General features: G+C 41.1%; 3 protein-coding genes across 3 annotated transcripts; 1 reads left to right on the forward strand and 2 right to left on the reverse strand.

Annotated features, from left to right (window-relative positions):
• Positions 1-238: 238 nt before the first annotated feature.
• On the reverse strand, positions 239-3,732 carry LOC115057322 (UAP56-interacting factor). The gene is made up of 9 exons (XM_029524366.1): positions 3,440-3,732; positions 3,168-3,299; positions 2,913-3,076; positions 1,978-2,126; positions 1,626-1,698; positions 1,396-1,451; positions 1,209-1,283; positions 888-1,014; positions 239-752 (listed from the first exon to the last, which is right to left on the reverse strand). Exons 1-9 carry the CDS (start codon positions 3,510-3,512, stop codon positions 651-653), a joined length of 951 nt encoding a protein of 316 aa, XP_029380226.1. The 5' UTR covers positions 3,513-3,732; the 3' UTR covers positions 239-650.
• On the forward strand, positions 3,707-7,633 carry cpdp (CPD photolyase). Its single transcript, XM_029524365.1, has 10 exons — positions 3,707-3,902; positions 4,058-4,416; positions 4,528-4,676; positions 4,805-4,987; positions 5,118-5,276; positions 5,860-6,058; positions 6,303-6,455; positions 6,610-6,731; positions 6,863-7,022; positions 7,110-7,633. Exons 1-10 carry the CDS (start codon positions 3,880-3,882, stop codon positions 7,256-7,258), a joined length of 1,656 nt encoding a protein of 551 aa, XP_029380225.1. The 5' UTR covers positions 3,707-3,879; the 3' UTR covers positions 7,259-7,633.
• A 2,607-nt stretch (positions 7,634-10,240) lies between these two features.
• LOC115057568 (neuromedin-U receptor 1-like) lies at positions 10,241-15,611 on the reverse strand. The gene is made up of 4 exons (XM_029524726.1): positions 14,924-15,611; positions 14,283-14,489; positions 13,811-14,046; positions 10,241-10,255 (listed from the first exon to the last, which is right to left on the reverse strand). The coding sequence occupies exons 1-4, from the start codon at positions 15,609-15,611 to the stop codon at positions 10,241-10,243; spliced, it is 1,146 nt and encodes a 381-aa protein (XP_029380586.1).
• Positions 15,612-23,265: the final 7,654 nt, after the last annotated feature.

The following is a 23,265-nucleotide window of genomic DNA, read 5'->3' on the forward strand; positions in this document are numbered from 1 at the left end:
CAAAAAAAGAAAAAAATTAGGGCATCCTCTTACCAACAGTCAAACTGAGATACAATGATACAGATGCAAAGAATGTGCCAGTAAACTTGTCATAAACAGTCTAATACCAGATTACAGCAAATTGACAAGGAGATGGGTAGTTTACATTTCACAGGCAGGTGGGAGTGATTGGTTTACAAGAAAGGACAAAGATCTGAAACATGCCCAGAACAACATGAAACATACTATGTATCAAATCTCTGAGGAGAAACTCATTTATTTGAACAAACATTACAAAATAATTCTCAAAAATGTGTAGAGAACATATGTGCCATCGCACACACAACAATGCTCTGTCAAAAAATATTTCCAATCGTCCTTTTAGTGTCAACAGTTAGAAGTCCAGCAAACAGCTTTCCTTCCCAGTACACGACATCCACTATACAAACAGTTGCATTTAACAATATGGACAATGAACGGGAACTTATTTTTAAACCACCTCTTCCATCGACACCTGCACGCTTGAGTTGTCAGGTTTCCACTAGCTGCCAGCTCTCCTGTTTGTTAAGTCAGGGAGGGGGTCAGCACACTTCCCATCCTTTGAAAAAGTGGGGATTACTGTGTGGGTCTGAGCAGGGCAAGAGTGCCTCAGAGTAACGGCCCTTTTCAGGCTAACCCACGGTAACAAATCGGCTGCCTTTACTGCTTTGTGCTATAGTGGTGCGCTGATCTTTCAGGATGCGGAATCGCTCATTCAAGGTCATCGATGTTTGCTGTGGAAAGAGAATGACAGCACGTAAGTACGCTTATTTGAGCGATATTTTTGACAGACAGTAAAAAGGAATACCAATAGTTAAAATTAAAATATTGTTCAAACCAAATGGACATTTGAAGTAGCACACCCTCACCGGCTTCCCAACGCTGTTGATGTCAAACTGTAGAGCCACTCCTTTTGGGGTTTTCTTCTCAGCTGTTTCCTCCTTGACTGGAACAGAGCTGGAAGCCAGAGGGTGCAGGGTCCATGCAGTGGGAGGCCTGTGAAAAAGTCAACATTTTTTTTTTTTTTAATCTGTGATATATTGTTTAGGAATTTATAAGCTTCAACTGATAAACAATCACCACTACACAATTATAACATGAATATATTTTCCTGGGGGAAATGAGCTCATAAAACAATGTGCAAAGCCACTTGGCATGATCCTGTAGGATTAGTGATGAGTGATATTTACTCAGGCTGAGTCCTGGCTGTAGGGTTGTCAATTGAAACAGTCAAGATTCCACTGCTGGTTGTCGATGTGCGCCATCTAGTGGAGAACAGTGATGATATATCATAGGACACTAACTGTAAAATAGCAAAGACTGACTCCTCTTTAATAACTGGTTACAAAACAGGCACTGGAGCCAATAAATTCTTACTGTCGAGTCCTGACTGGTGGAGATCGGGGATTTGGCTTTTGCACTTGGGCTTTTACCTGCAGAGGGCAGAGTGAACACCGATGCATTGGCAGATAGATGCAGTCAATAAGCAAGTTGGATTTTTAAATACCCACATAATCAAGTACAGCAATGTGTACAGTCAGAACATTGACAAAGTATGTTTTATAAATGCATTTAAGTGTAAATGTCCATAGAAAAACCCAATATACCTTGAGTCCCCTGTGAAAAAGAAATGTGGCCTGGCGTGCTTCTCTCTGAGTCTGCTGAACAGGCGGTAATGGTCTGCATCAGTGTGACAAACAAACAGCTGTTCAATCACGGCAGGTTTATCAAATTGCTCTCGGAACTCTACCATTAAACACACAACACGCAAATTTAGACTGGTCTTCATTCCCCTATCAGCATTATTGTCATGTAGTTTCTTTCCAGATTCCACCTTTTAAAACTGAGCCGTGTGTCATAAAATGGAAAGACAAAAGCCCCAAAATCCATCTGGTTTTGAGTTGTTACACTACTGCAATAATGTCTTTGTATAAATGGGGAATTCTAAATTGTTCTCACCGTCGTCGCAGCTGAAATGGTCTCCGGACTGGTGCCGCATTCTGACGTCTCTGTTGATCAGGCTGCCTGTACAGCCTCCTTTGACCCTCTGGCTTCCGATGTTGGGCTTCAGTGCGTTGAACGAATGGCCTTGTTTTCGGTTTTGTTTTCTGAAAAGAGAGGTCCAGCTAAGGGTAACTTCTTTAATATACTCTACATACAACCAAAGCCAATGCTGTGCCACGTCTACAAACACATGGAAATAGAAGACACTAATTGGGTTTTGGTTCTGTGTAAAATAAGGAATACAAACTCAACACACATTTAAAGTTATTAATTAAGTTTTCTGTTCCTGGGCACCAGACAGCAGCAGCTGATGTCTGTTGCCAGGAGACAGGATGTGGAGAAAACTCTGCCTCCGGGTGTGAAACTGGTCTGGCAGAGCCAGGCCATCAAAGTACAGTGTGCCTGTTTTAGATGTTGCAAGCAAGAGGGGCATGAGTTACCATGGTAACACAGTAACACACAACTTACAGATAAGAATCTGTTTTTTTTTTTCTCTTCCTTTCTAGTCTTAATTTATTCTTTTTTAGTTTTTACACCTTCTCAATTCAGCAGGAAGAAAGCGCGTTATTCGGCAAAATTGGCAGAGCTGAGAGTGTTAATACTATTTTCCTACAAAAGTTTGTATTGAAGAAAGGCAGTGATGTGGTGTCAGGCACACTGAGACTGAACATCCAGAGGGAATAACATGCCTGATGAAAGACAGAAAGCAGGCTGTGCAGAGCATTTCGGCTTTTCAGTGAGGCAAAAAGGCTGCACCGTCTGATCAAATAAAGCTGAGTGTAGTGTAGTGTATGTGTAATTTCTGTCCTCTACTACAGACTCAGTATAATATAATAATACTAAACTAGCAGGCCTAAAGCCTTGGTGGGAGGCTGTTGTGTGTCCCGTACCTGGCTGCCTGCGGCTCTGTTCAGTGTGCCGACCCGTTTGAGGAGGGCGGTCGGCCGGCGGGCCGCCAGGCCTGTGATGACCCCCTGACCCCGCCGACGGCCCGGTAGGGCAGGGAGCCTCCGGTTTCTTAACTTCGGTGCTCCTCCTCGGACTACGCCGCCTCCTGGTAGGGATAATATTGATTCCATTACACAGGTACAGACCTAAAAATCGGTTGGACGAAGAGAAGCAAATGTTGGGGAAACGACGCTCACCTCTCTGGACCGGACCAGCCGCCCGCGGTGAAACCTGCGTTAGGCGGCCTTTCTTCTTCACCGGTCGGCGGGCCACTGTGGCCTGTCTCTTTTTCAGCTGTTGCTCTTTTTTGTTCAACCGAATAATGTCATCTGTTAAAGTCAACCACACAAGCAGCGATAAACAAAAAAGCCCAAATGAGATCTATGAAGCTAACTAGCAGCAGACTCCCTCCCACCACTAGCTAGTAGTCTGTTTTGGTAACCTTAAAGCTGGCTATCCATGAGCTTACCTAATGACATGTCGACTTTATCGGGAACCGCTGGCCTTCTCCCCCGGCCTGCTGTAAAATCGCCTTTGTTCATACTTTAAAATCACGACAAACAACGCGGAATAAAACAAACTAACACGGCTGCAGCTAGCAGGAATAAGTGCTCGCCCCTTTTGAAGCTACCCTAAACCAGACACGGTCCTCCGGCGCACGTAAACGGCGCAGCACATGCGCTCTGAGTACACCGATTGGCATTGTGGGAGATGTAGTGCGATGGAAGCAAAACATCCGTGTTACACAACCCAAACGGCAGCGCGGTCATGTAACTGGTTGTATAAAGGGAAACACGACACTCGCAAACGCGAGTGGTAACGACAGTTTTTCTTCTGTCTTTCCAGCATTTAACGGCAAACTTGGATTTGCGGTTGTTGTGCGGCAGCTTGGCTCCACGTCTCCGCTGTATGTTGCTCCACTTTTGTAGGAGGTAAGTTTACAATTGACGCCGTTTGAATGAAGGGCTCTCCGGTGTTGTGCGTTTGGTGATCGGTGTATCTCTTCTTATTTGCATCAACACAAGTAAGTCTGCTGCTTTCGCGTTTAGTGTGAGTTTCTCCATTGTTTCATTGTGGCTTCTTACAGCTCGACGTTTTCCTGTGCACTCCTGAAGCTGGTCAGACACAGTGATCAAAGACCCACTTCACTCCCCCCCCTCTTCCTTAAATCAGTCACAAGTGAAACCATCATGTCGGGCAGAAAACGCAAGGCGTCACCTGGTCCTGATGAAGAAGCGGCCACTGCCAAACAGCAGAAGGTGACTGCTAAGAAGGAGAAGGAGAGGACTGAAGGCTGGCTGCAGGGCCTGGTGAAGGAGCAGAGGTCAGAGAACAAAGACATGAAGTTCAACAAAAAGCGCCTCCGTTATATATCTGACAGAGAAAAAATAAAGCAGGGCTCAGAGGGCATCCTGTACTGGATGCTGAGGGACCACAGAGTACAAGGTAAACACTCATCACAGCCAGCAGAGGAGCCGTAAGAGACTTTGTTCCTGCATTCTCTGCACATCATAGCAATGTGACGTAACAATGTATATGTGTTACTCTGTGTCTCAGATAACTGGGCTCTGATCCATGCACAGCGGCTCGCTTTGAAGGAAAACCTCCCTCTGCACGTCTGTGTTTTCCTCGTTGTCCCGAAGTCAAAGCTGTCCACTCTGAGACATTACAGTTTCATGCTGAAAGGCCTGGAAGAAGTTGCAAAGGTACAGGTTTCTTTTAACTCAACTCACTAATTAAAGCCATGAAATCCAAATAATGTAAACCAAATCCATTAGTCATTTGGTCCACATTGACAGGTACTCATGCTTTATATTGTACCCTTGTTAAATAGGAATGTGAAGCTTTAGACATCCAGTTCCACTTGCGCCTTGGTTCGCCAGGGGAACTTCTCTCTGGCTTTGTGAGTGACCACAATGTGGGAGCAGTGGTGACAGACTTCTCCCCCCTCAGGGAGCCAATGCAGTGGTTGGAGGAAATCAAGACGAGACTTCCTGAGGACATTCCCCTCATACAGGTATCAGACCCACTCTCAACTCCATGTACTCTGCATTCAGATTTTTACTTGTATTTTTAATCTGTGTCCATGTGATCCTTGGTCCCTTTTTCATTTTATATGCTGCAAACGCCCAATTTTACTGTCATAGGTTGATGCCCATAATATCGTTCCGTGCTGGGTAGCGTCACCTAAACTTGAGTATGCCGCCAGGACAATCCGAGGGAAAATCACCAAACTTTTGCCAGAGTTTCTCACTGATTTTCCTCTGGTAGAGAAACATCCCTACGCAACAACAATAACTACGAAAGTAAGTGCTGCAGGAGCAGTGAAGGGCACATTCACATTGCTGTGAATAAAGTTAATATGTTATCATAAGGGGGGAAAAAAGCAGTATTTGTTTTTATGTCATGCTCAAGGACATTCGTTCGGTTAAGACCACACAAACCTAATTTGTCTTCTCTTAAAATTATTCATTGCTTTGGAAGTGTTTACTAAGATCAATACAACGAGAAACCAAGCTGTCAGAGAGCTCATTGATGGGGAGCTTGGAGGTCAGACTACTGCAATAAAATACTTTCTTTCAACCTTCAGCTGTCTACCTCTCCTGAGCACATTTTTTATTGATGACTGAAAATAAATAGTCGACTTCTTTTAACTGTGAAAAAGAATCTGAATCATAAAAAGTTAAAATTTCCTTCCTGGTACTTTTAAAACTGCAGACAGTGATTGATATGCCGTTCACTGGTCTGAGCCTCCTGATAACGTGACAAGAAAAGCTGAGAACTTTCTTCACTGCCTTTTGATGTACTCCGTTTAAGATAACACCAGTGTAGTATTTTAGCTGTGACATCTGCTGAGTGTTATTCTTTTCCTCCTCCTTCACCTCACAGCCAGTGGACTGGGACAAAACTCTGGCATCACTACAGGTTGACAGAACAGTAGGAGAACCAGAGTGGGCCAAACCAGGAACCCAGGGAGGGATGGCTATGTTGGAGACCTTCATTGATGTGCGCCTTAAAGTGTTTGCCACGCAACGCAACGACCCAAATGCTTCAGCCCTCAGCCAGCTCTCCCCCTGGATCCGCTTTGGTTAGTTATTATATGTAGAAACGATTGGGTTTGGATGTATGGTTTAGTTTTCCCAAACTGTGACCTCGTAACTTCCCCACTCACTGAAACCTTTGCACATCTAATAGATAAATAGTCTCTTGGAAGCTGCTGCTAGCGTCCAACAACAACAGTATTAACCATATTTACATTTGAATTATTCTTTTCTATAAGCCCACTGACCATCTTTAAGAAGATTTTTTTCTTATTATCTTCTCCACATCAGGCCACATTTCAGCTCAGCGTGTGGCACTACAAGTTCAGTGTGGCGGCAAAAGTGCAGGCCAGTCCGTCTCCTCCTTCATCGAGGAGCTGGTGGTGCGCAGGGAGCTGACTGACAACTTCTGCTTCTACAACAAGAAATACGACAGTGTGGAAGGTCAGTTGAAATCTAATGTCTGTTGTCATCTGGAAATGTAAAGACCCACTCACACTCAGAACGAATCTATCAAAATGAATACAAAGCATTTTAAATGATTCGGCTCCGTCGTTGTATTTCGATAAATGTTGTGTTATGCACGTGTCTTACCAAGGTGCGAATGACTGGGCTCAGAAGACCTTGAAAGATCATGCCAAAGATAAGAGGCCATATCACTACACGTGTCAACAGCTGGAGGAAGCAGAGACACATGACAAGCTCTGGAACGCCGCTCAGGTACAATTCCATCTGGTCAGATCTTATTGTGCTCTTATAATTATTTTTTTCGTTTTCGATGCAAACACATTTGGTTGCTTGTCGGAACTTTGCCTTTTTTCTTCCCACCTTTAATCTCATGTCTCTTACAGTACCAGATGGTCAAAGAGGGGAAGATGCATGGTTTCCTGAGGATGTACTGGGCCAAAAAGATTCTTGAATGGACTTCTTCACCAAAGGAGGCACTCTCCATCGCGCTGTACCTTAACGATCGCTATGAGCTGGATGGCCAGGACCCCAATGGCTTTGTTGGTAAGCTAATAGATAAATTAGTTCTCAATGCGACTTCATTGTTTCGGTTACATGTAATGCCACTCTGCTGATTTTCCCCTCCTGTAGGTTGTATGTGGTCTATTTGTGGCATCCATGACCAAGGCTGGGCAGAGAGGCCCATTTTTGGAAAGATCCGCTACATGAACTACAAAGGTTGTACTCGGAAATTTGATGTAGCACAGTTTGAGCGAAAGTACTGTCCTAAAAAGCTCTGAGACGTGAAATGTTTTGAAGAATGGGAATAAAATGCCTGACAGCCTTCATCTCTACACCTTTACCTAAGGGAGCATTATATAGCGTCTGCACCGGTGGACCCTTTTCTTCTCTTTGTTCCTGGCTGCTTTGTTATGTCAAAAGCACTAGTCTTCTTCTTTTTACTTTATTTTCTGGTTCTCTGTAGTAGAGGGCAATTTTGCTGAACTTAAAATTAGATTGTTACCTTTTTACTTTGTGTTAATCCTTCCCACTTTTATATAACTGTTTTGTTGTTTTGGGTTGTTTTTTTTTTTTTTTACTTTTTTGTATTTACAGAAATCCTATTTACAAAGATGTTTTGTATGGGGTTAAACTGTTTGAGCAGCTGATCCCACAGGGGTTCAGGGGATCTGATTCTTTTCATACCAAACTATAAATAAAGTTAAAGTCACAAACTTCAAATGTCAGTGCCTTTATTTATCTCTCACTCTGCAGTTATTTCTAAGTCCTAAACACAATTTACGTTGCCTCTTAACTGACTTGCTTGATTATTTTTGACTTAAAGCATATACTTACCTACAATCATTTAGAATTGATTACACTGAAAGTTAACTCCATTAAATATAGTTATACAAGCACAATCTACTAATTCATGCAGTGGCTAAGTGACTCATGATGCAGAAGCTGTTGTTTGCTTTCTCTTTGTCTCAGCATTTTCTGTCAACAAAGAGACGATTCAGGTTCCACAATCCAACATAATCACAGTGTTACACGCTTGTATTTGCAGGACCCAGGTATATCACAGTTTGAAATGTGGTTTTGTCAAGCACTGATGCAATTAAACACAAACAAAGAAACACTTTTATCCACGCTAATTAACTGTGCCCTACATAGTGAATAAAGTCAGTCCCTTCACTTGAGAACACACTGAATATCATTTTGCAAAACTGCATGAAGCCTCCTCTGCGCTACAGGCTGTTATACTGTGTTAGTTCATGTCAGGAGGAAGAGATACACAGCATGTGCTAATTAGCTGAAACCAGTCATTGGATGGTTAGAGGGGATATGAATTGCAGTTCATTTCTCAGCTCGTGTTACTACCACACAAGCCTTCACACACTGTCATAGAAGCAGAGAGAGGTCTTGAGGAAAGTTACTGGTAAAGCAGTCTATCATCGTATCCTAACAAATTCACACTAATTTGATATCGATGTACACCTTCTTTCTACTTGCATACGTGTATCTTACTCCACATATTCGCTGAGAGGACAAATAGAAAAAAAATCATGCTAATAACGCAGAGCAGTGTGATTACAGAAATGTTGAATGCTGTAATCTGTGTGTAGATACTCTTACAGTACCATGGTGGTGTAGTGGTTAACGCCTGCCTCTGTGTGGAGTTGACATGTTGTCCCTGTCCTTGGGTTCCCTTCAGCTTCCTTCCACACTCCATAGACACGCAAATTTAAGTGAAGTGGCTAAGTATGGGTGTGAATGGTTGTTTGTCCCTACAATAGACTGGCGACCTGTCCAGGATGGACCCCACCCTGCTCAATGTCAGCTGGGATTGGCTCCAGCCCCCAAGGCCACCCTGATGGATGGATGGATGCAAACAGATGTGTAAATTAACCTGGTGCTGAAACAACAGGTCTATTGGAATACAAGTATTTTTACGTAAAGACAAACTTAATCAGGATGCCATTTTTACATTTTCATTGATTTCTGGACCTGATTGTGGCTGACAGAAAAGCACACAAAGTCACAGCTTTGTAAGACTGCACTCACAAATCCTGGCTCTTTTCACACTGAGGTTTTAATCTAAGAGATGATTCTTGTATTACACTGCTTCTGATGCAAAAACTCTATTCTAGAGTTTCACACTTTTAAAAATACATTAGCATTACTCATTTGCATTATTTTGTGCTTCACATAAAAACTGACAAATAACGGTCTCATCTTCATGTTGTCTCTTCAGTAGTTATGTTACTTCATGTGAATGTCAAACAAGGCTAACCACTCTGCTAAAAATGACAGCACCCTGTTGCTTGATGTAATTACATTTTTTCAGTCTGTGAGGAAGCACTTAAGCACTGCAGTGCTTAAAGCTTAAATACTAACATCGGCATGCTAGAATTTTCAAAACCACGCTGATGTTTACGGTATATCTTTTAGAATAATAACTGGACTGCATGAAGCATTTCAAAACATTCAACATTTGCTTCTCAGGACTGAGCAGAGCAGATGTATCAACAGCTTGCAGGTCATTAACGAGCCCGGCACTAAAATTTAAACGAAGGAATCAGGTAAACCAAGTTACATGGCAACGCATAGTTGCTGAACCAGTTATCTGAAAACCACAAACGTTGGGTTGGCACTTAGCAAAGTCTAGCTTCAGTCCGCATGCTCATGGTGATTAATCCAGTGGTTGTTCGAATAGCTCAGTGTGGAGGAGCAGCAGACAGACACTGACGTCTCCAGAGCTGGGTTGCTAATATGGCTAAAAACATATTTTGCTCTCTTGGTGAATTTTTCCCTCTTGACTTTGATTTGACTTGGACAGGAGTATAATCATAAGAAGAATGCAATCACAACAGAATCCCTGTCCATGGATTTATTCGTCTTTTCTGATACATCTTGTATATAAATTGAGTGGACAGCTAATCTCACCTGCAAACACTTGTATAGCAAGAACAAAATGAAAACAGCAAAGCGGAGCCAGAGTTTAATCAATGTGCTGCTGATACCCCTTTTATCTTTTATCTGCCAATTTGCAACTTGCAATTTGCTGTGGTTGCATGTACATTTTTCTGTATGTGATCTTATTCCACAAGCTTCTGAGCTCTACAATGTTGTACCTCAGCCCTGATTGTTACAAGAAATTTTGATCGGTGAAAAATGCCTGTGAATTGTGAAAAACAGACTCCTTGCATTTTCTGTGGAATCTGCGGTGATGCATTAGTATTAGTATTCATCCCACAAAAATGTTCCTATCTATTCATTCTTTACACCCGCTTATCCTGTTCAGGGTCACAGAAGAGGACATGAGATGTATAAAATAGCGACGCATACTACGCCAATTGTTGAATTTTCTAATTACCTTTCTTGCATGTCTTTAAACTGTGGCGTGACATCCGTGCAGGGAGAATGCAAGGCAGGTTTGAATGGTCATGGGCAATCGTTGCACATTCAAAATATATTCACTTCCTCTATAACGGCATTTATGCAGTCAAGTGAGTGAGTGAGTCAAGTGCGACACCATTGATGAATATGCTTTAAATCATACAGTATGTGTAAATTACAGTGTCATATATATTTATTGTTGAATGATAAGGTAACTGTTCAGGGAGTAGCTGCTTATACAGAGATGTTGGAGTAAAAACATTTACAATTTGACAAATTGTAATGAAAGAACTGAGAAATTTCTTTGAATGAATCAATCCTCTGCCTGCATAGGATCATAAAGACTGAGGTTATTCACATTTTAGACGCATAAAATAATTAGCAAATTTGTATCCATATTGACTAAATATGACTATTTTACATACAGTGGGTCCAGTGCTCACTCTTTGTCTCAGTTTAAGCCGCTACCAACTTTTGAGAATAAATTCTGTCTTAATGTTGGCTCCTAACTGATCTATGCATTCTGCTCATCAACTGGTTGCACGTGATTAATGAACTGTGAGCCAGTTGGTGAGAGGTTTATGGCGTTTTGACAGAAAACAGATGCTGCTGGTTGGTTCATAAGATTAATAAGAGCAGCATGCATGGGTCAAAGTTGCAATGCTGTGGGCTGCAAACCAAAATACATATGTTGAGAGAAAACAGCCCGAAACCCTCTGTAGAGATACTGCAGAGGCAGGTGATCTGTGGCTTCATCCCTCCCACTAGACCTTTCCAGCCGGTCTGTGAGGCTGCGTCTGGGAACAGCAAGGCTTTGAACTGTATGTTACCATCATGCAGGTCTAATCCTTATCATATCTACCATCTTAGTTTAGCGTGTTAGCCCAGTGACATTAGGGGATCACTGATTGCACATGAATATTTGAACTAAAATTCATGCCAGTATATTCAACTGCAGTCGAGAACTTTCCCTCAGTGTCATAACTGTCAACCTCCTGGTGTCAAGCAGTTGACACAAGATCAGCAGACATTTGGACACATCTGAAAACTGTGAATATGAACCATTCAATAGTTATCAAGTTATTTATTTATTTATTTTTTTTGTGACCTGCCCAGTCACATAAAATCTCGTGAGCATTGTCAGCTGTCTGGTCATATCGAATTCGGCTATTTTGTCCTGGTGTATGGAGCTATAGAGCAGCTTTACTGTCATGTCTCCTCTGGCTTTCCCTAGCTGTTAGTAACCTTCCGTCTCTGATCATACCACTACTGTTTGTCCATCCTGGGCTTAAGGTAATCTCATTATGAGGCACCTCATGCCATTCTGTCTCTGTGAGCCATGCGTCCTGCATATGCTGCTTGTTACTGATATGCTCTTGTGTTTTTCTGTTTCCTCCTGTCCCATATGATTATGTTGATTTCTTTAGATAACCTTATGATCGGATTTAATAGAGATGATATGGAAGTTTGCAGTTGGGACATCAATAAACTAAACTTCCAAATTAAAAATTATGACTCTCTATGTAGAAATTTTCAGCTTTCTGAACAAAAGCCAAACTGAAACTCATCATGTTTCTCATTTGGGTCGATTTGTACTTTAATTTCATAGCTCCCAAATTCTGCTCACATAATTCTTTCAAGTTAAACGGTACCGTCTGCCTCATATTGTTACAACAAAGAGTCACAGGAGGTGATAATAACCATGCTGCTGAAATACCATTACTTCAGTGATACTGTGGCCCAGACTATTAAATAAGTCTATTTGCAGAGGCAGGGGGTAAACAGCATATTCTGTTATAGTGATGGAAGTTCTGGGCACTCTGACAGTCATTATTGCTGGTGTGGCACACTGATAATACTGTACCATTACAAAATAATTTGTCAGGATCCATTATTTCTTTTCTTGTGTCCTCCTCATTTGTCTTGCTAGGTTCTTCCCATTTTATTGACCCAGTGACATCATCTTTCCCTTTAGCCTTTGTTGCTCATAATTATTATCTTCATGTATAAAAAATACTTTTTCTCCCGCAGGCTTCTGAAGTGGAGATGACATGGCCCAGTGACAAGGTTCTTGTGGCTCCTGGTACACCTCATTATAGAAAAATGACTTTTATTGTCCAGGAAGCACTTTAACCACAATGTTTACACAGACGACATTTCTGTCCTGGAGCTGGTTGCTCTGTAAAAGACTGAACATGAAAACAATTGCAAAGGCTCATTGCACTCATTGTTTCCAAGTTAAACCAGAAATAAAATCAAGATCTCGGCTGGCACATTTTACCACCAGTATTACTATTCAAAAGCAGGCCATGCAATCACATGCAATATTAAAACAAACAAAACAAAACAAAAAAAAAAAACAACAAAACTATATGATTTCATTAAATTGGAGAGAAGACTGCATCAGATTTTCTGCATTAATAATAGACTATTAATATTAATGTATATACAGATATACAGAATGTAAGTAAGTAAAGTAAGTAATACTAATGTATTTTTATTAAATATAAATATGTTATTATATATTTTTTATACGAATGTTTATTCTGCACAGAAAAAGAAGAAGCTCTCCAATCTCGTTGTCCAGCTGTGTAATGACAATAAAGGACATTCTATTCTATTCTATATATACTAAAGCAGTTAGTTTGTGCTTTAAACAATAAGTAAAAAAAACAAAACAAAACATGTTCCATTAACATTGGAAATAAGGATTGTAATATCATGATACATATTTTGTTAATTAAACTTCTTATCTTCTTCTTCTTCTTCTTCTTCTTCTTATCTGTGGAACTGCTATTTTCTTAATACAGAAACATGTTTGGGAATGTGGCAGTTGGCAAAATGAATGTAATGAAAATATTTCTACTGTAGTCCAACCATGTTAGGATTATTCCCCTTTTCCCCTCAACGAACTTCCATTTGCAGCTCTGACTCTCATACAGGCCGTCATGCTTTCACGCTTGGCTCTTTGTTAATGTTGGCGGTCCAAGCCAGTCCGTCCCAGGGCCAACACACAGAGACAAACAGAGACTAACAACCACTCACACTCATAATCAGACCTACGGGCAATTTATAGTCACCAATTAACCCAAACATGATGGCTTTGGACGGTGGGAGGGAACCCACACAGACACAGGGGGAACATACCTTCACATTATACAGTAGATTCCAATAATACTGTACATAAATTGCGTTATCAAAAAGTTTCATTGTTCATCGAAGCATCCACTTTGTCAATCTTTTCTTAAATGCGTCTCTTAAGGCTTGTCACATGTCCTTTGATGAAACAATATATTCTTGACAACATCCGTTGATATCTATTTATAGCTGAGGCCGTCCCTTTGGCAGGGGCTGGGCTGCCAGAACATTTTGTATGCTCCTTATTATATTATGTTAGTGGGCAGTTTCTCACTCAAGGTGCTGCGTTGGGTCAACTGTATGCTCGAGTATACTTTCCATTTCCTGGAATAACATGTCATGTCACTGAACATTTCTCTGAACCTGGTGGACATGAAGTTGTAGAGGATGGGGTTGATGGCAGAGCTCAGGTAGAAGCAAACACCGGAGATGATGTGTACATACTCAAAGATCTTGAGGTGCTGCTCCGATGAGGTGTCAAGGTAGCTCCACATCAGGCGGTCAATATGGAAGGGAGCCCAGCAGAGGCCAAACAGAACAACCAGCACACCTGGACCGGACAGAATATATTCATGAGTCTTAGTGAAGTGGACAGAACAACAGGCAAGCAGAAACAGGTTGCAAAACAAAGCTGAGACAGAAGCAGAGTTAAAAATGGTCAAATGGAAATATAACAAAGCCATAAAAGAACAAAAATCATGTGCACGTTCACAAACAGGCAGTGACTTTAAATGTTGTTTTTTTGCGCTTGACACCCACACAACATTTTGATGACTTGCGTGTTACGTTTTCCTATCTTCTCCTTCTGGGACCTGGAGAGACTTTCTGATCCAAAGCTACACCTGGTATCCGCCGTGGTTATTATCTTTTCCCTATGGAGCTGCAAGCCAATGAGCAGGTAGAGGATGCTGATAATCAGCATGGGCAGCAGGAAAAAGACCAGCGTGGAGATCAGGATGATCAGGTTGTACATCCAGATAGGCTTAACCAGATCTGTAGACAGAGCACAGATTTTTCAGTCAGATCAGGATCCCAGTAGCTGTTATTGCTTTAAATGTCACTGCAAAACCAGTTAGCCCTTTCAGCAGTGTGGCTGTAGAGATGGAATTGGCAAAGTTTATCTATAAATATAGCTATAGCTATAGGTGAATGAATTATATGAATTAATTATAGCAGAGGTGGATGCTTTTAAGTAAAAAAGTATTGGGTGTGTTAATGTGGAGTTTGGTTCAGATACTCATGGTAGCCACTAGATGAATCCTTTTGACTTTTTCTCTAGTGTTCACAACATAATATTTGCTTAAGATCAAGATATCAATATTGTTTTTGTGAGCATATTTGCTTGACTTCAGCATGTGTTTCTTAGACTGCTGCTTGGGTGATCATGGACCTAGAGAGAGAATACAAAATATAAAATGTAAACATACCACAGATAGCAGAGTTGGGAAAACGTCGACCAAACCTTACGGGCAGCTCTTTAATCCCATGCATACTGGTGTTTGGCACTGCACACAGCATTGACAGAACCCACAGCACGACGATGACCCTCTTCACATGAGCATGCATGGAAACATGTTTGACCTTTAGGGGGTGGACCACCGCCACGTAGCGCTCCACACTCAGAGCAGTGACGTTGAGGATCGAGGCAAAGCAGACGGTCTCAAACAGAAAGATTTTGAAGTAGCACCCCCCCTCCCCAAGCAGGAAGGGGTAATTCTGCCACATGTCGTAGAGCTCCAATGGCATGCCAAGCAGCAGCACCAGCAGGTCAGACACTGCCAGACTCATCAGGTAGTAGTGGGGGGGAGTCTGCATCACCCTGTGGCGTAAAATGACTGCACAGGTCAAAGAATTGCCCAGAACGCCCACCATGAAGATGGAAAGATAGGCCACACAGATGGGAAAGAAAAAGGGGGACCTAAGAGGCCCCATGTATCTAACCAGGTACTCCGCCTCACCCAAACACAGGTCAGTCAGGTCCTTATCAGTCGCATTGGCCAACAACCAGGAGATATTTATCCCGCACATTACAGCAGCCTCAGGGCAGCCTGCATCACTGAAAACTGTCACACCAGCTGTAGATAGAGCTTCAAGAGAGCAGTTTGGCTCTGGCATGTTGGTGGTTGGCAGGAAAGTTTCTGTAGCTGAGGGAAAGAATAAAGAGAAAGTGAATTTTAAAGGGCCACTTCATTGATTTTAAACATAATGTTGAATTTCCATCCACCCATCGATCTTCATCCACTTACCGGGTCGGGTCGTGGTAATGTTGAATTTATTTATTAATAACTCAAGTACTCAACCAACATCCTGTGAGGCTGTGGAAAAAGTTTTCATACATGCTGCTTGGGAGCTTGATTCATTTGTGAGCAAAAGTCAAGACAACTAGGCCAAAGATTTGAGCAGTCAGTCGTTTGAAGTGTAGAACTAAATTACTGGAAAAACCTTTTTTCAGCTAAGAAGGTAAGAAGGCACAGAAACTGTGTACGATGAACAAAAGGCTTCTCTCATATCTGGAAAATCTGATTAATGAGACTCAAGTTGACACCCAGTAAAAGTGTGATGTAGCTCCCATGCAATTATCCTCCCAAATGAAATCGTTTTCCCAAATATGTCTCCTTTCTCGCACCAAAACACCCTCTTGAAGCTGAGCAATGGTGTCTGTTCAAATATACACCCCAGAGAGGCTTTTGCTTAGATTCCCACTCTGAATTTGTTTATTCATTGAGGATACAGAATTATGAAGATGATCTCACTGACCTGCACCACGAGGGCTTCTTTAGTGCTTTCTCCTCGTCTTATCTGCGAGCTGAGCAAAATATTTGAAGAAATGCAAAAAGATGTGTAGTCACACTATGCCTCTCCATCCTTGACTTTGTTTTTCTGGTACTTTATCCAGACTGCTTTGATGCTTCAGTGCGTCACAGCTGCCTCGGCTTCCCATATATATACCAGCACTGGTTGGTGTTTCCCCGACCTCTTATCTCCCTCCCTCGCTCTCTCTCTCTCTCTCGCTCTCTCTTTCATCCCCACAGGACTCTGTTTGCTGCCTCTACCATTTGCCACTTTCTTTATCTGTCCTCCAGGTCAACTTAATTTGACCCATTCTGTTTCACACATACACACACACACACACACACACACACACACACACACACACAGACCATTATCATTATCTATATGCATCAGTATACAGGCACTCTATAGATAATCTTTTGTTCCATTACTTTTCCCATTGAAAATGAAGGCAGAGATTGCCTTGACCTCTGGCTTGATTGTATGTGTGGTGTAGAAATGTACACCAAATAAACTGGAAATGGGGCGCTGCTTTGGGACATGGATGGCTTCCTGCAGCGCCATCAAGGTGTTCAAAGATTTCATTTTCAATGTGAAATTTTTCATCATCTACCCTCTATTGGTGCAATACGCACAGATTTCCCAATCAGTAGCTCAGTAAGTAAATCTTTAATTGCCCTATTTGGAATGTATGTTATATTTCATTGACCAACGCTACGTCAACATCCAGCGTATGATGGGAGCGTGAATTTTAAATATGCAGAACTGAGAATGTGGATGAAATGCTATAAAACAGCTAATATTTTTACATCCTCTTGTGCACTCTGTGAATTATGGAACACATCTGAATTCATAATAAAGCTCCTCTCACATACAATTCATGTTTCCAGACAATGGAATAAAAATGAAGAGACTGAATGGACAATTTTTTAAGCTGCTGCTACTAAATTCCTGATTTCATTCAACACACAAACTCCTGTTAATGAGATTTCAATAACAATATAGCAATGAACAACTATTTTATGACTTATTATTAATATGCAAAGACATTGTGATGTATTGGTGTCCTGAGTTTGGAATGAATGATGACTTTAGTCAGTCTGAGGGCCTTCTGTTTAACTATTTTCCATTTGCAAACACAAAGGCCTCACCCTCAGCAGAGAGATGAAAGGGATGCTCCTGGCTTTCGGCCATTAAATAAATCACCTTCTCATGTTTTTTCCTAAAGGGCTTCTCTCATCTGATGTCATGTGGCTTGCACAAAAAAAACTTCAGCAAACTAAAAAACATCCCATTGGTAATAATTTTTTCTTCTTCTGCTAAACTGATGATCTTAAATATCCCAAAATTCAGGTATTATTTAGCATTTGAAAATTGTATGGGCTTTTATTTTTTTGAACTTAGTTATATCCAGCCTAATCTGAATTGCTCTGTGATCAGAGGCCTCATTTCATCTCATTTCATCACATTTGTTCAAATGAAAGAAGAGGAAAAAGAAGAAAACTGTACCTTCTGCTAACCAGAGGATTCATTTAAAGGACTCATTTTAAGGATATTTCTGAGTGTCGGGGGAGAGCTGTGGAAATATTTGGTATGCTGAGCACTGCTTTGCTAATAGATCATCAGCCCAATTAAAAACCTTCTACGCAGTACATTTACAGGACATGAACACAGGATTAGGTGTGTAATAAATCACCACAGAGCTTCAGTCAGCGGCTAGAATTTTTTTTTTTTTTTTCTGTTTTAGTTGACTGCACACACCCTTCACACTGTGTTGTGTACCCCCACCCCTCCCCATATCTCTGCCTCCCTCTGAGGAGGTGTCTAATTCAATCATGGCTTTTAATCCCGATGCAGGCGCTCCAATACTTCCCTGGCAGAAAACTGTCATGTTCACATTGGTGCCTCCATTTAGCCAGCCTTTAATTGGGCTTCTGTGTCAGAGTAACTAAGACAAAAAGCTTTGATTGTGAGACTCCCTCAACAAGCCTGCCAGGTCCACACCAGTTTTTGATTTCAGGCCCCTGGTGGCTGTGAATCTGTCCTTCCAAATATGTGAATGTTACAGTTCCCCACAAAAGCTGTCAAAGGTATCAATGATGTTCAGTGACTACAAAGACATCACACTTGATCTATACAAAGCAGCATAAGCTATACTGCTTCATATATGTAATAAACTTGTATTTGATGTATGTGATAGTAATAGAGCTCCTTATATGTAAGCTATAAGGTGATATCATCTCTGCATTTTCTCACTCAGTTGTTCAACGTTTCATTTGTCTCTCAGCTCGTATCCATGTGCCAATCAATCCACAGACCTCATCGACAGTTTTCCTTTGAACTGGTTTTACTGCCGAGTCATTTTTAATTTCAGCTATGCAAACAAAATTCTAACAGCCTCCATTGTGTTGGGTGATGACCGAAAGAGAGAAATATTGGCCAAATAAAACCTCAGCAATCTGTGTTAGTACCAGAGCAGTCTTTCCACAAGAAGAAGAAAAAATGTCAGCTTTTCAAAGTTCTAAGTTTTTTCAGGTCTCTGACTTTTTTTTTTTTTTGTTTTTTGTTTTTACCACAGTCTACCCCTCCCCCCAAAAAAAGGATGAAGGAAAGTAAAAAAAAAAGTTTATAAAGTTTTATATTTTCATGAAGAAACTATTTAAATGACACCAAAATACACTCAAAGGGACAGTTCAGCTACTGTAAAGCACGTTGTGATAATCAAACTACATTTCCAAACTGCTGTATTTGTTACAATGATGCAATGAACCAGGAACGCAGCTGAACTTCATTTCTAACTAGCAACATCACTAGATTACACTACATCATTCTAAAAAATAAAAATAATATATTGTTGTGACAAAAATATGGTGAATACGTTTTTATGGGCATTTGGGTATTTTATTGGATACAAATGGGACAGGTAGGAGAGGTGTCTGTGGACTTTTGCAGTACAGTTTATGACCATCATCATGGAAAAAACCTATTTCATGAAATATGAAAATGTTAATACCAAATTTGAAAAAACCCAGTCCAGCCTGGGATTAAATCTTAAGACATTTTGTGCCAGAAAGCCTCTTGCAGTCTGTTAGAGGAAGAGCAAACACAATGGAATTAAATAGGTGTCTCTTTGTTTGGACTGTGTGGTGATTCGCAGAGGGTAAGCAAACCATATCACAATGACATAAGACATTGTGGTTGCTTGTATTTCTGCTTTGTTGAAATGTGTTATCCTGACGAGCACAAAGTGAAATGCTCATGTCTGGGATGACAGGGTGATGCAGGAGAGCCCGGTGACTCAGTGTGAGCACACCAGCGGCATTTTATTTGCAGCATATATAAACGGATACCAGGAGGATTTCCATCAGGACCGTTTATTTTAATTCTACATGACTCTTCTTGGGCTCCACCTGTGTCAGCGGCAGCTACATGAAATAATCACACCTCTGGGGGTTGGTATCTGTTCACTGGCTTGCAGATTTCATTAACCGAATGTGGAGCCATTCATTCATTTATATTCTACCTCTGATCCGTTTCCGGGTGCGCCTTGGACAGGCCGTCAGTCCATCGCAGTGCCTCCATACAGAGACAGTCAGCCACTCACACTCAGACCTCCCGGCAATTTAAAGCCACCAGGTAACCTAAACAGAGAGCTCAGCAAAGAGCTGCTGCAGGCTCTTCAATGTTGCCTGTGTGTACACACGAAATGCAATTACAATCCTTTTACTTAGAAAAGCTCCACCACTCTTCTTTAAGCACCTTTTAGCCAGCCTCTACCTAATACACAAATTTATAGTGCATTCACAGTTCACAGACGAGTATGCAGTTATGTGCTGCGTCTCAATTATATCCTCAGTGCATTGAACCCAATTTTAACCCATCAAGCCTTTATTACAACTGCTGCCTTGGAAACAGATATCAACTCACAGGGTTCATCCTCTTGTGAAAGGAGGAAGAACTAAAAATGTTATAGATAGCTTTTAAAGAAAGGATGTTTATATATCCACAGAATGCCAGTGGGGGTACTTAGGTGCTGGCATTTTTAATGGAGTGAATGCAGCACTTTTTAACAAATCTGACATTTACGAGCACTCTCTTGATGTCGCTAATTGCATCTTTAACATACATTTGTAAACGTGCGCTTTGACTATGTGATGAGTAAATCTGTTTAAAAGGCTGGTGGAGATGCTCTGTCTCTTGCATCTCTTGGTGAGTCTGTTTACTGTAGTATTGAAGGTAACATACTACAATGACTGCTGGACTTCGTGAGCCCTCGCAGGCTCCTGCGGTTGCTGGACAGACGGTGGAGCTGTTACAGGTTCTGGATTTTCGTACATCGGTTTTAACATCAAACAAATCTGTCAATTAACATAACTATAAATGATAATAATAGGCACAAAGACATTGTTTTTCCATTATGTCCGTATGTGTCTTTGCTTGGTGTATACAAAGCAGCTCCTGGTTCCAGTTGAGGTGCTTGAGGTCTGTAGCTGAACCTTCAGAATCAGCACATTACTGACATACTGAGTCCCAGTGCCAAATTACACTGAGCATCTACTTTAAATTCAAAGATCTCAAAACAAATGCTTAAGTGATTGAACATTATCCAACAATGTTTTCATCGATAATTAATTATTTGAACTGTTTATCTAGCAAAACTATCAAGTGTACCACAGCTTCTTTTGAGATTAGTTTTTTTTTCTTTTTTCCCTTCTTCTTCTTCATCAGTTTTCTTCCACTGTACATGAAATGTTTTTGAGTTTTCATCTCAGGGTCAGACAACAGAAACAGCCTGAAACTGTCTGCCTTAGAAAACTGTGAGAAAGAATTGTTAATATTTTATAATACTTCAGTGGTAGCTAAAAAGAAATTAATATAATGGTTAAATGTAGGATTTCCATGCTTTGCAGCGGCATAGGTTTAATTAATTGACATTTTTTAAAATAAAATTAGTGTTTCCATTACAAAGGATTAAACAATGTGTTTGTAGAGAGTTTAGAACTTCTGCTTGGGCTTTTGTCTAAATAAGATTTTTCATATCATCACAATACGCAACAAATATGAAAACAGTGTAAAAGTTCATCGTGAAATTCACTGTGAGCAACAGCAAAAAAATACACTAATAACATGATTGGCTCAAACTATGTAGATTTAGGATCTAGAGGACTCAATTTTACAAGTAGATGAATAGTCAAGCAAAAATGTAACAAAAGATAGAATTACTAAGAAACGGGTTCAGGCTTAATTTGTTTATAGGCAGCACTGAACGTTTGTTGTTTCATAGTGTCGATTTCAGTCTCAAGCCTCAGGAAGGGTCGATTTTTCTGCCCATGGAAAGCTCACGAAAAGCCTCAGAGGAAATTATATCACTTGAATACTCCTCCTTGTGCTGAGCAAATTGAACTTTGGAGTGCTTCTTTAATTGTTGTACAATTGAAAAACATTGAATTGTGTTATTTTCATTTTGGAGACGAGTCTACAAAATGTGCTTCGAAACAAAACAGCTGCAGTGATAAATAAAGAGGACTTTCATTACATTCCCGCAGCTTATTGAAAAAGCCCCTGTGTTTTATATAATTCATCCAATTAATTCGGTGCCGGGACACACACAGCACCTCCAGAGCACTGCAAACCTGATAATAGTGAATATAAAGATAAAGAAAATGAAAGTTGATTTTCCGGGTTTACTCTGCGGCCACTTGTGTCTTGTAGTTTGTTTTACTGATAGTGCTGAGCTGTAACTTCTCTTGAAAGACCATTTAGCTTTTATATGGGAAAATTCTATAGCATCTGCACGTCTGTAAAGCTTGAACTGAACCCTTGTGGCAAACTCTGCTCCTGATAGTCCAGCTGAAAACATCATGAATATAGCACTTCATCTCAACATTAAGATTTTTTTATTTTTTTTTTTATAGAATGGCAAGAATATTTTCACGCTCCTGCTGGTGTGACACTGCACCAAACCGCTGGAGTTGTCTGACTGCATGGCGGGCTCATGGCTGGGTCATTAAGCAGGCGAAGTGAAGGCTGTGTCTGTATTGAAAACAGCAAATGCAGCACGACGGTGAACAGGAAGATTTTCAGGATGACCTAATGTTACCTCAGAGGCATGCAGTGTTTAGACCATAGAAGTGCTGCAATATGACAAACTGGTGTTGCAGTTCAGCCATCTGTCCTCTGCAAGAGCTCATAACTGTGTGTATATGATCTATAATTATGTTTATCCCTTCTTTTGCAGAGGCAGGGGCTCAGCTCTCTGACGTTCATACTGACTTTATTGAGAGGGTCACACTATTGCTTCTCCAAACATGGATAGAGGCTTTTTTTAGATTCAACCACAGTTTACAGAAGCAGTGTGTGTGCCAGTTATATCTGCTCTCTTCTTCAAATGCTCAGAGGAGTAGTGCTTACTGTAGGGGAATTCTTCAGAAAAATCATTCATGGATTACTCGTAAAAAGGCACTTTATCTTACAGCTTCTGCAGCTCCCTGCAGCTTCATACATCATGGAAGACACGGCAGCATAACAAACAGGACACACATTATTGAGAAACAAACTTTCTCTCGACTTGTTGACACAAATTGGTGGGAACCAAATCAAGTGGCGGAAGCCTTTCCAGAAGTGGCGTTCACCCCCCCAGCATTCTCACGTTCACAGCGGGAGCACGGAGGACTTAAATAGGCCACCATGTGAATACAAGAAGCGGTGACATGTGCTACACATCTGCTGTCAGCTGACGCAGCATTGTATGACTCAGAGTATTCTGCCAAAACAAAAATCAATATCTGGAGTGTGAAATATTTGCAGAAGTATCATTGCAGCAGTATCTTATTGCTCTGTCATTCAGGAGATGTTGGGTCCCCCCCACATCACAACAAGCCTCTTGATTTTTTGTCTAACATGACCAGACTGGGTTCAGTAGCCTCTGTGGCATAAAGGCACTAAGTGCATTGAGTCTATGCACCACAGCATTTCT

The sequence above is a fragment of the Echeneis naucrates genome, chromosome 17, assembly GCF_900963305.1.
Source record: "Echeneis naucrates chromosome 17, fEcheNa1.1, whole genome shotgun sequence".
Lineage (NCBI taxonomy): Eukaryota > Metazoa > Chordata > Actinopteri > Carangiformes > Echeneidae > Echeneis > Echeneis naucrates.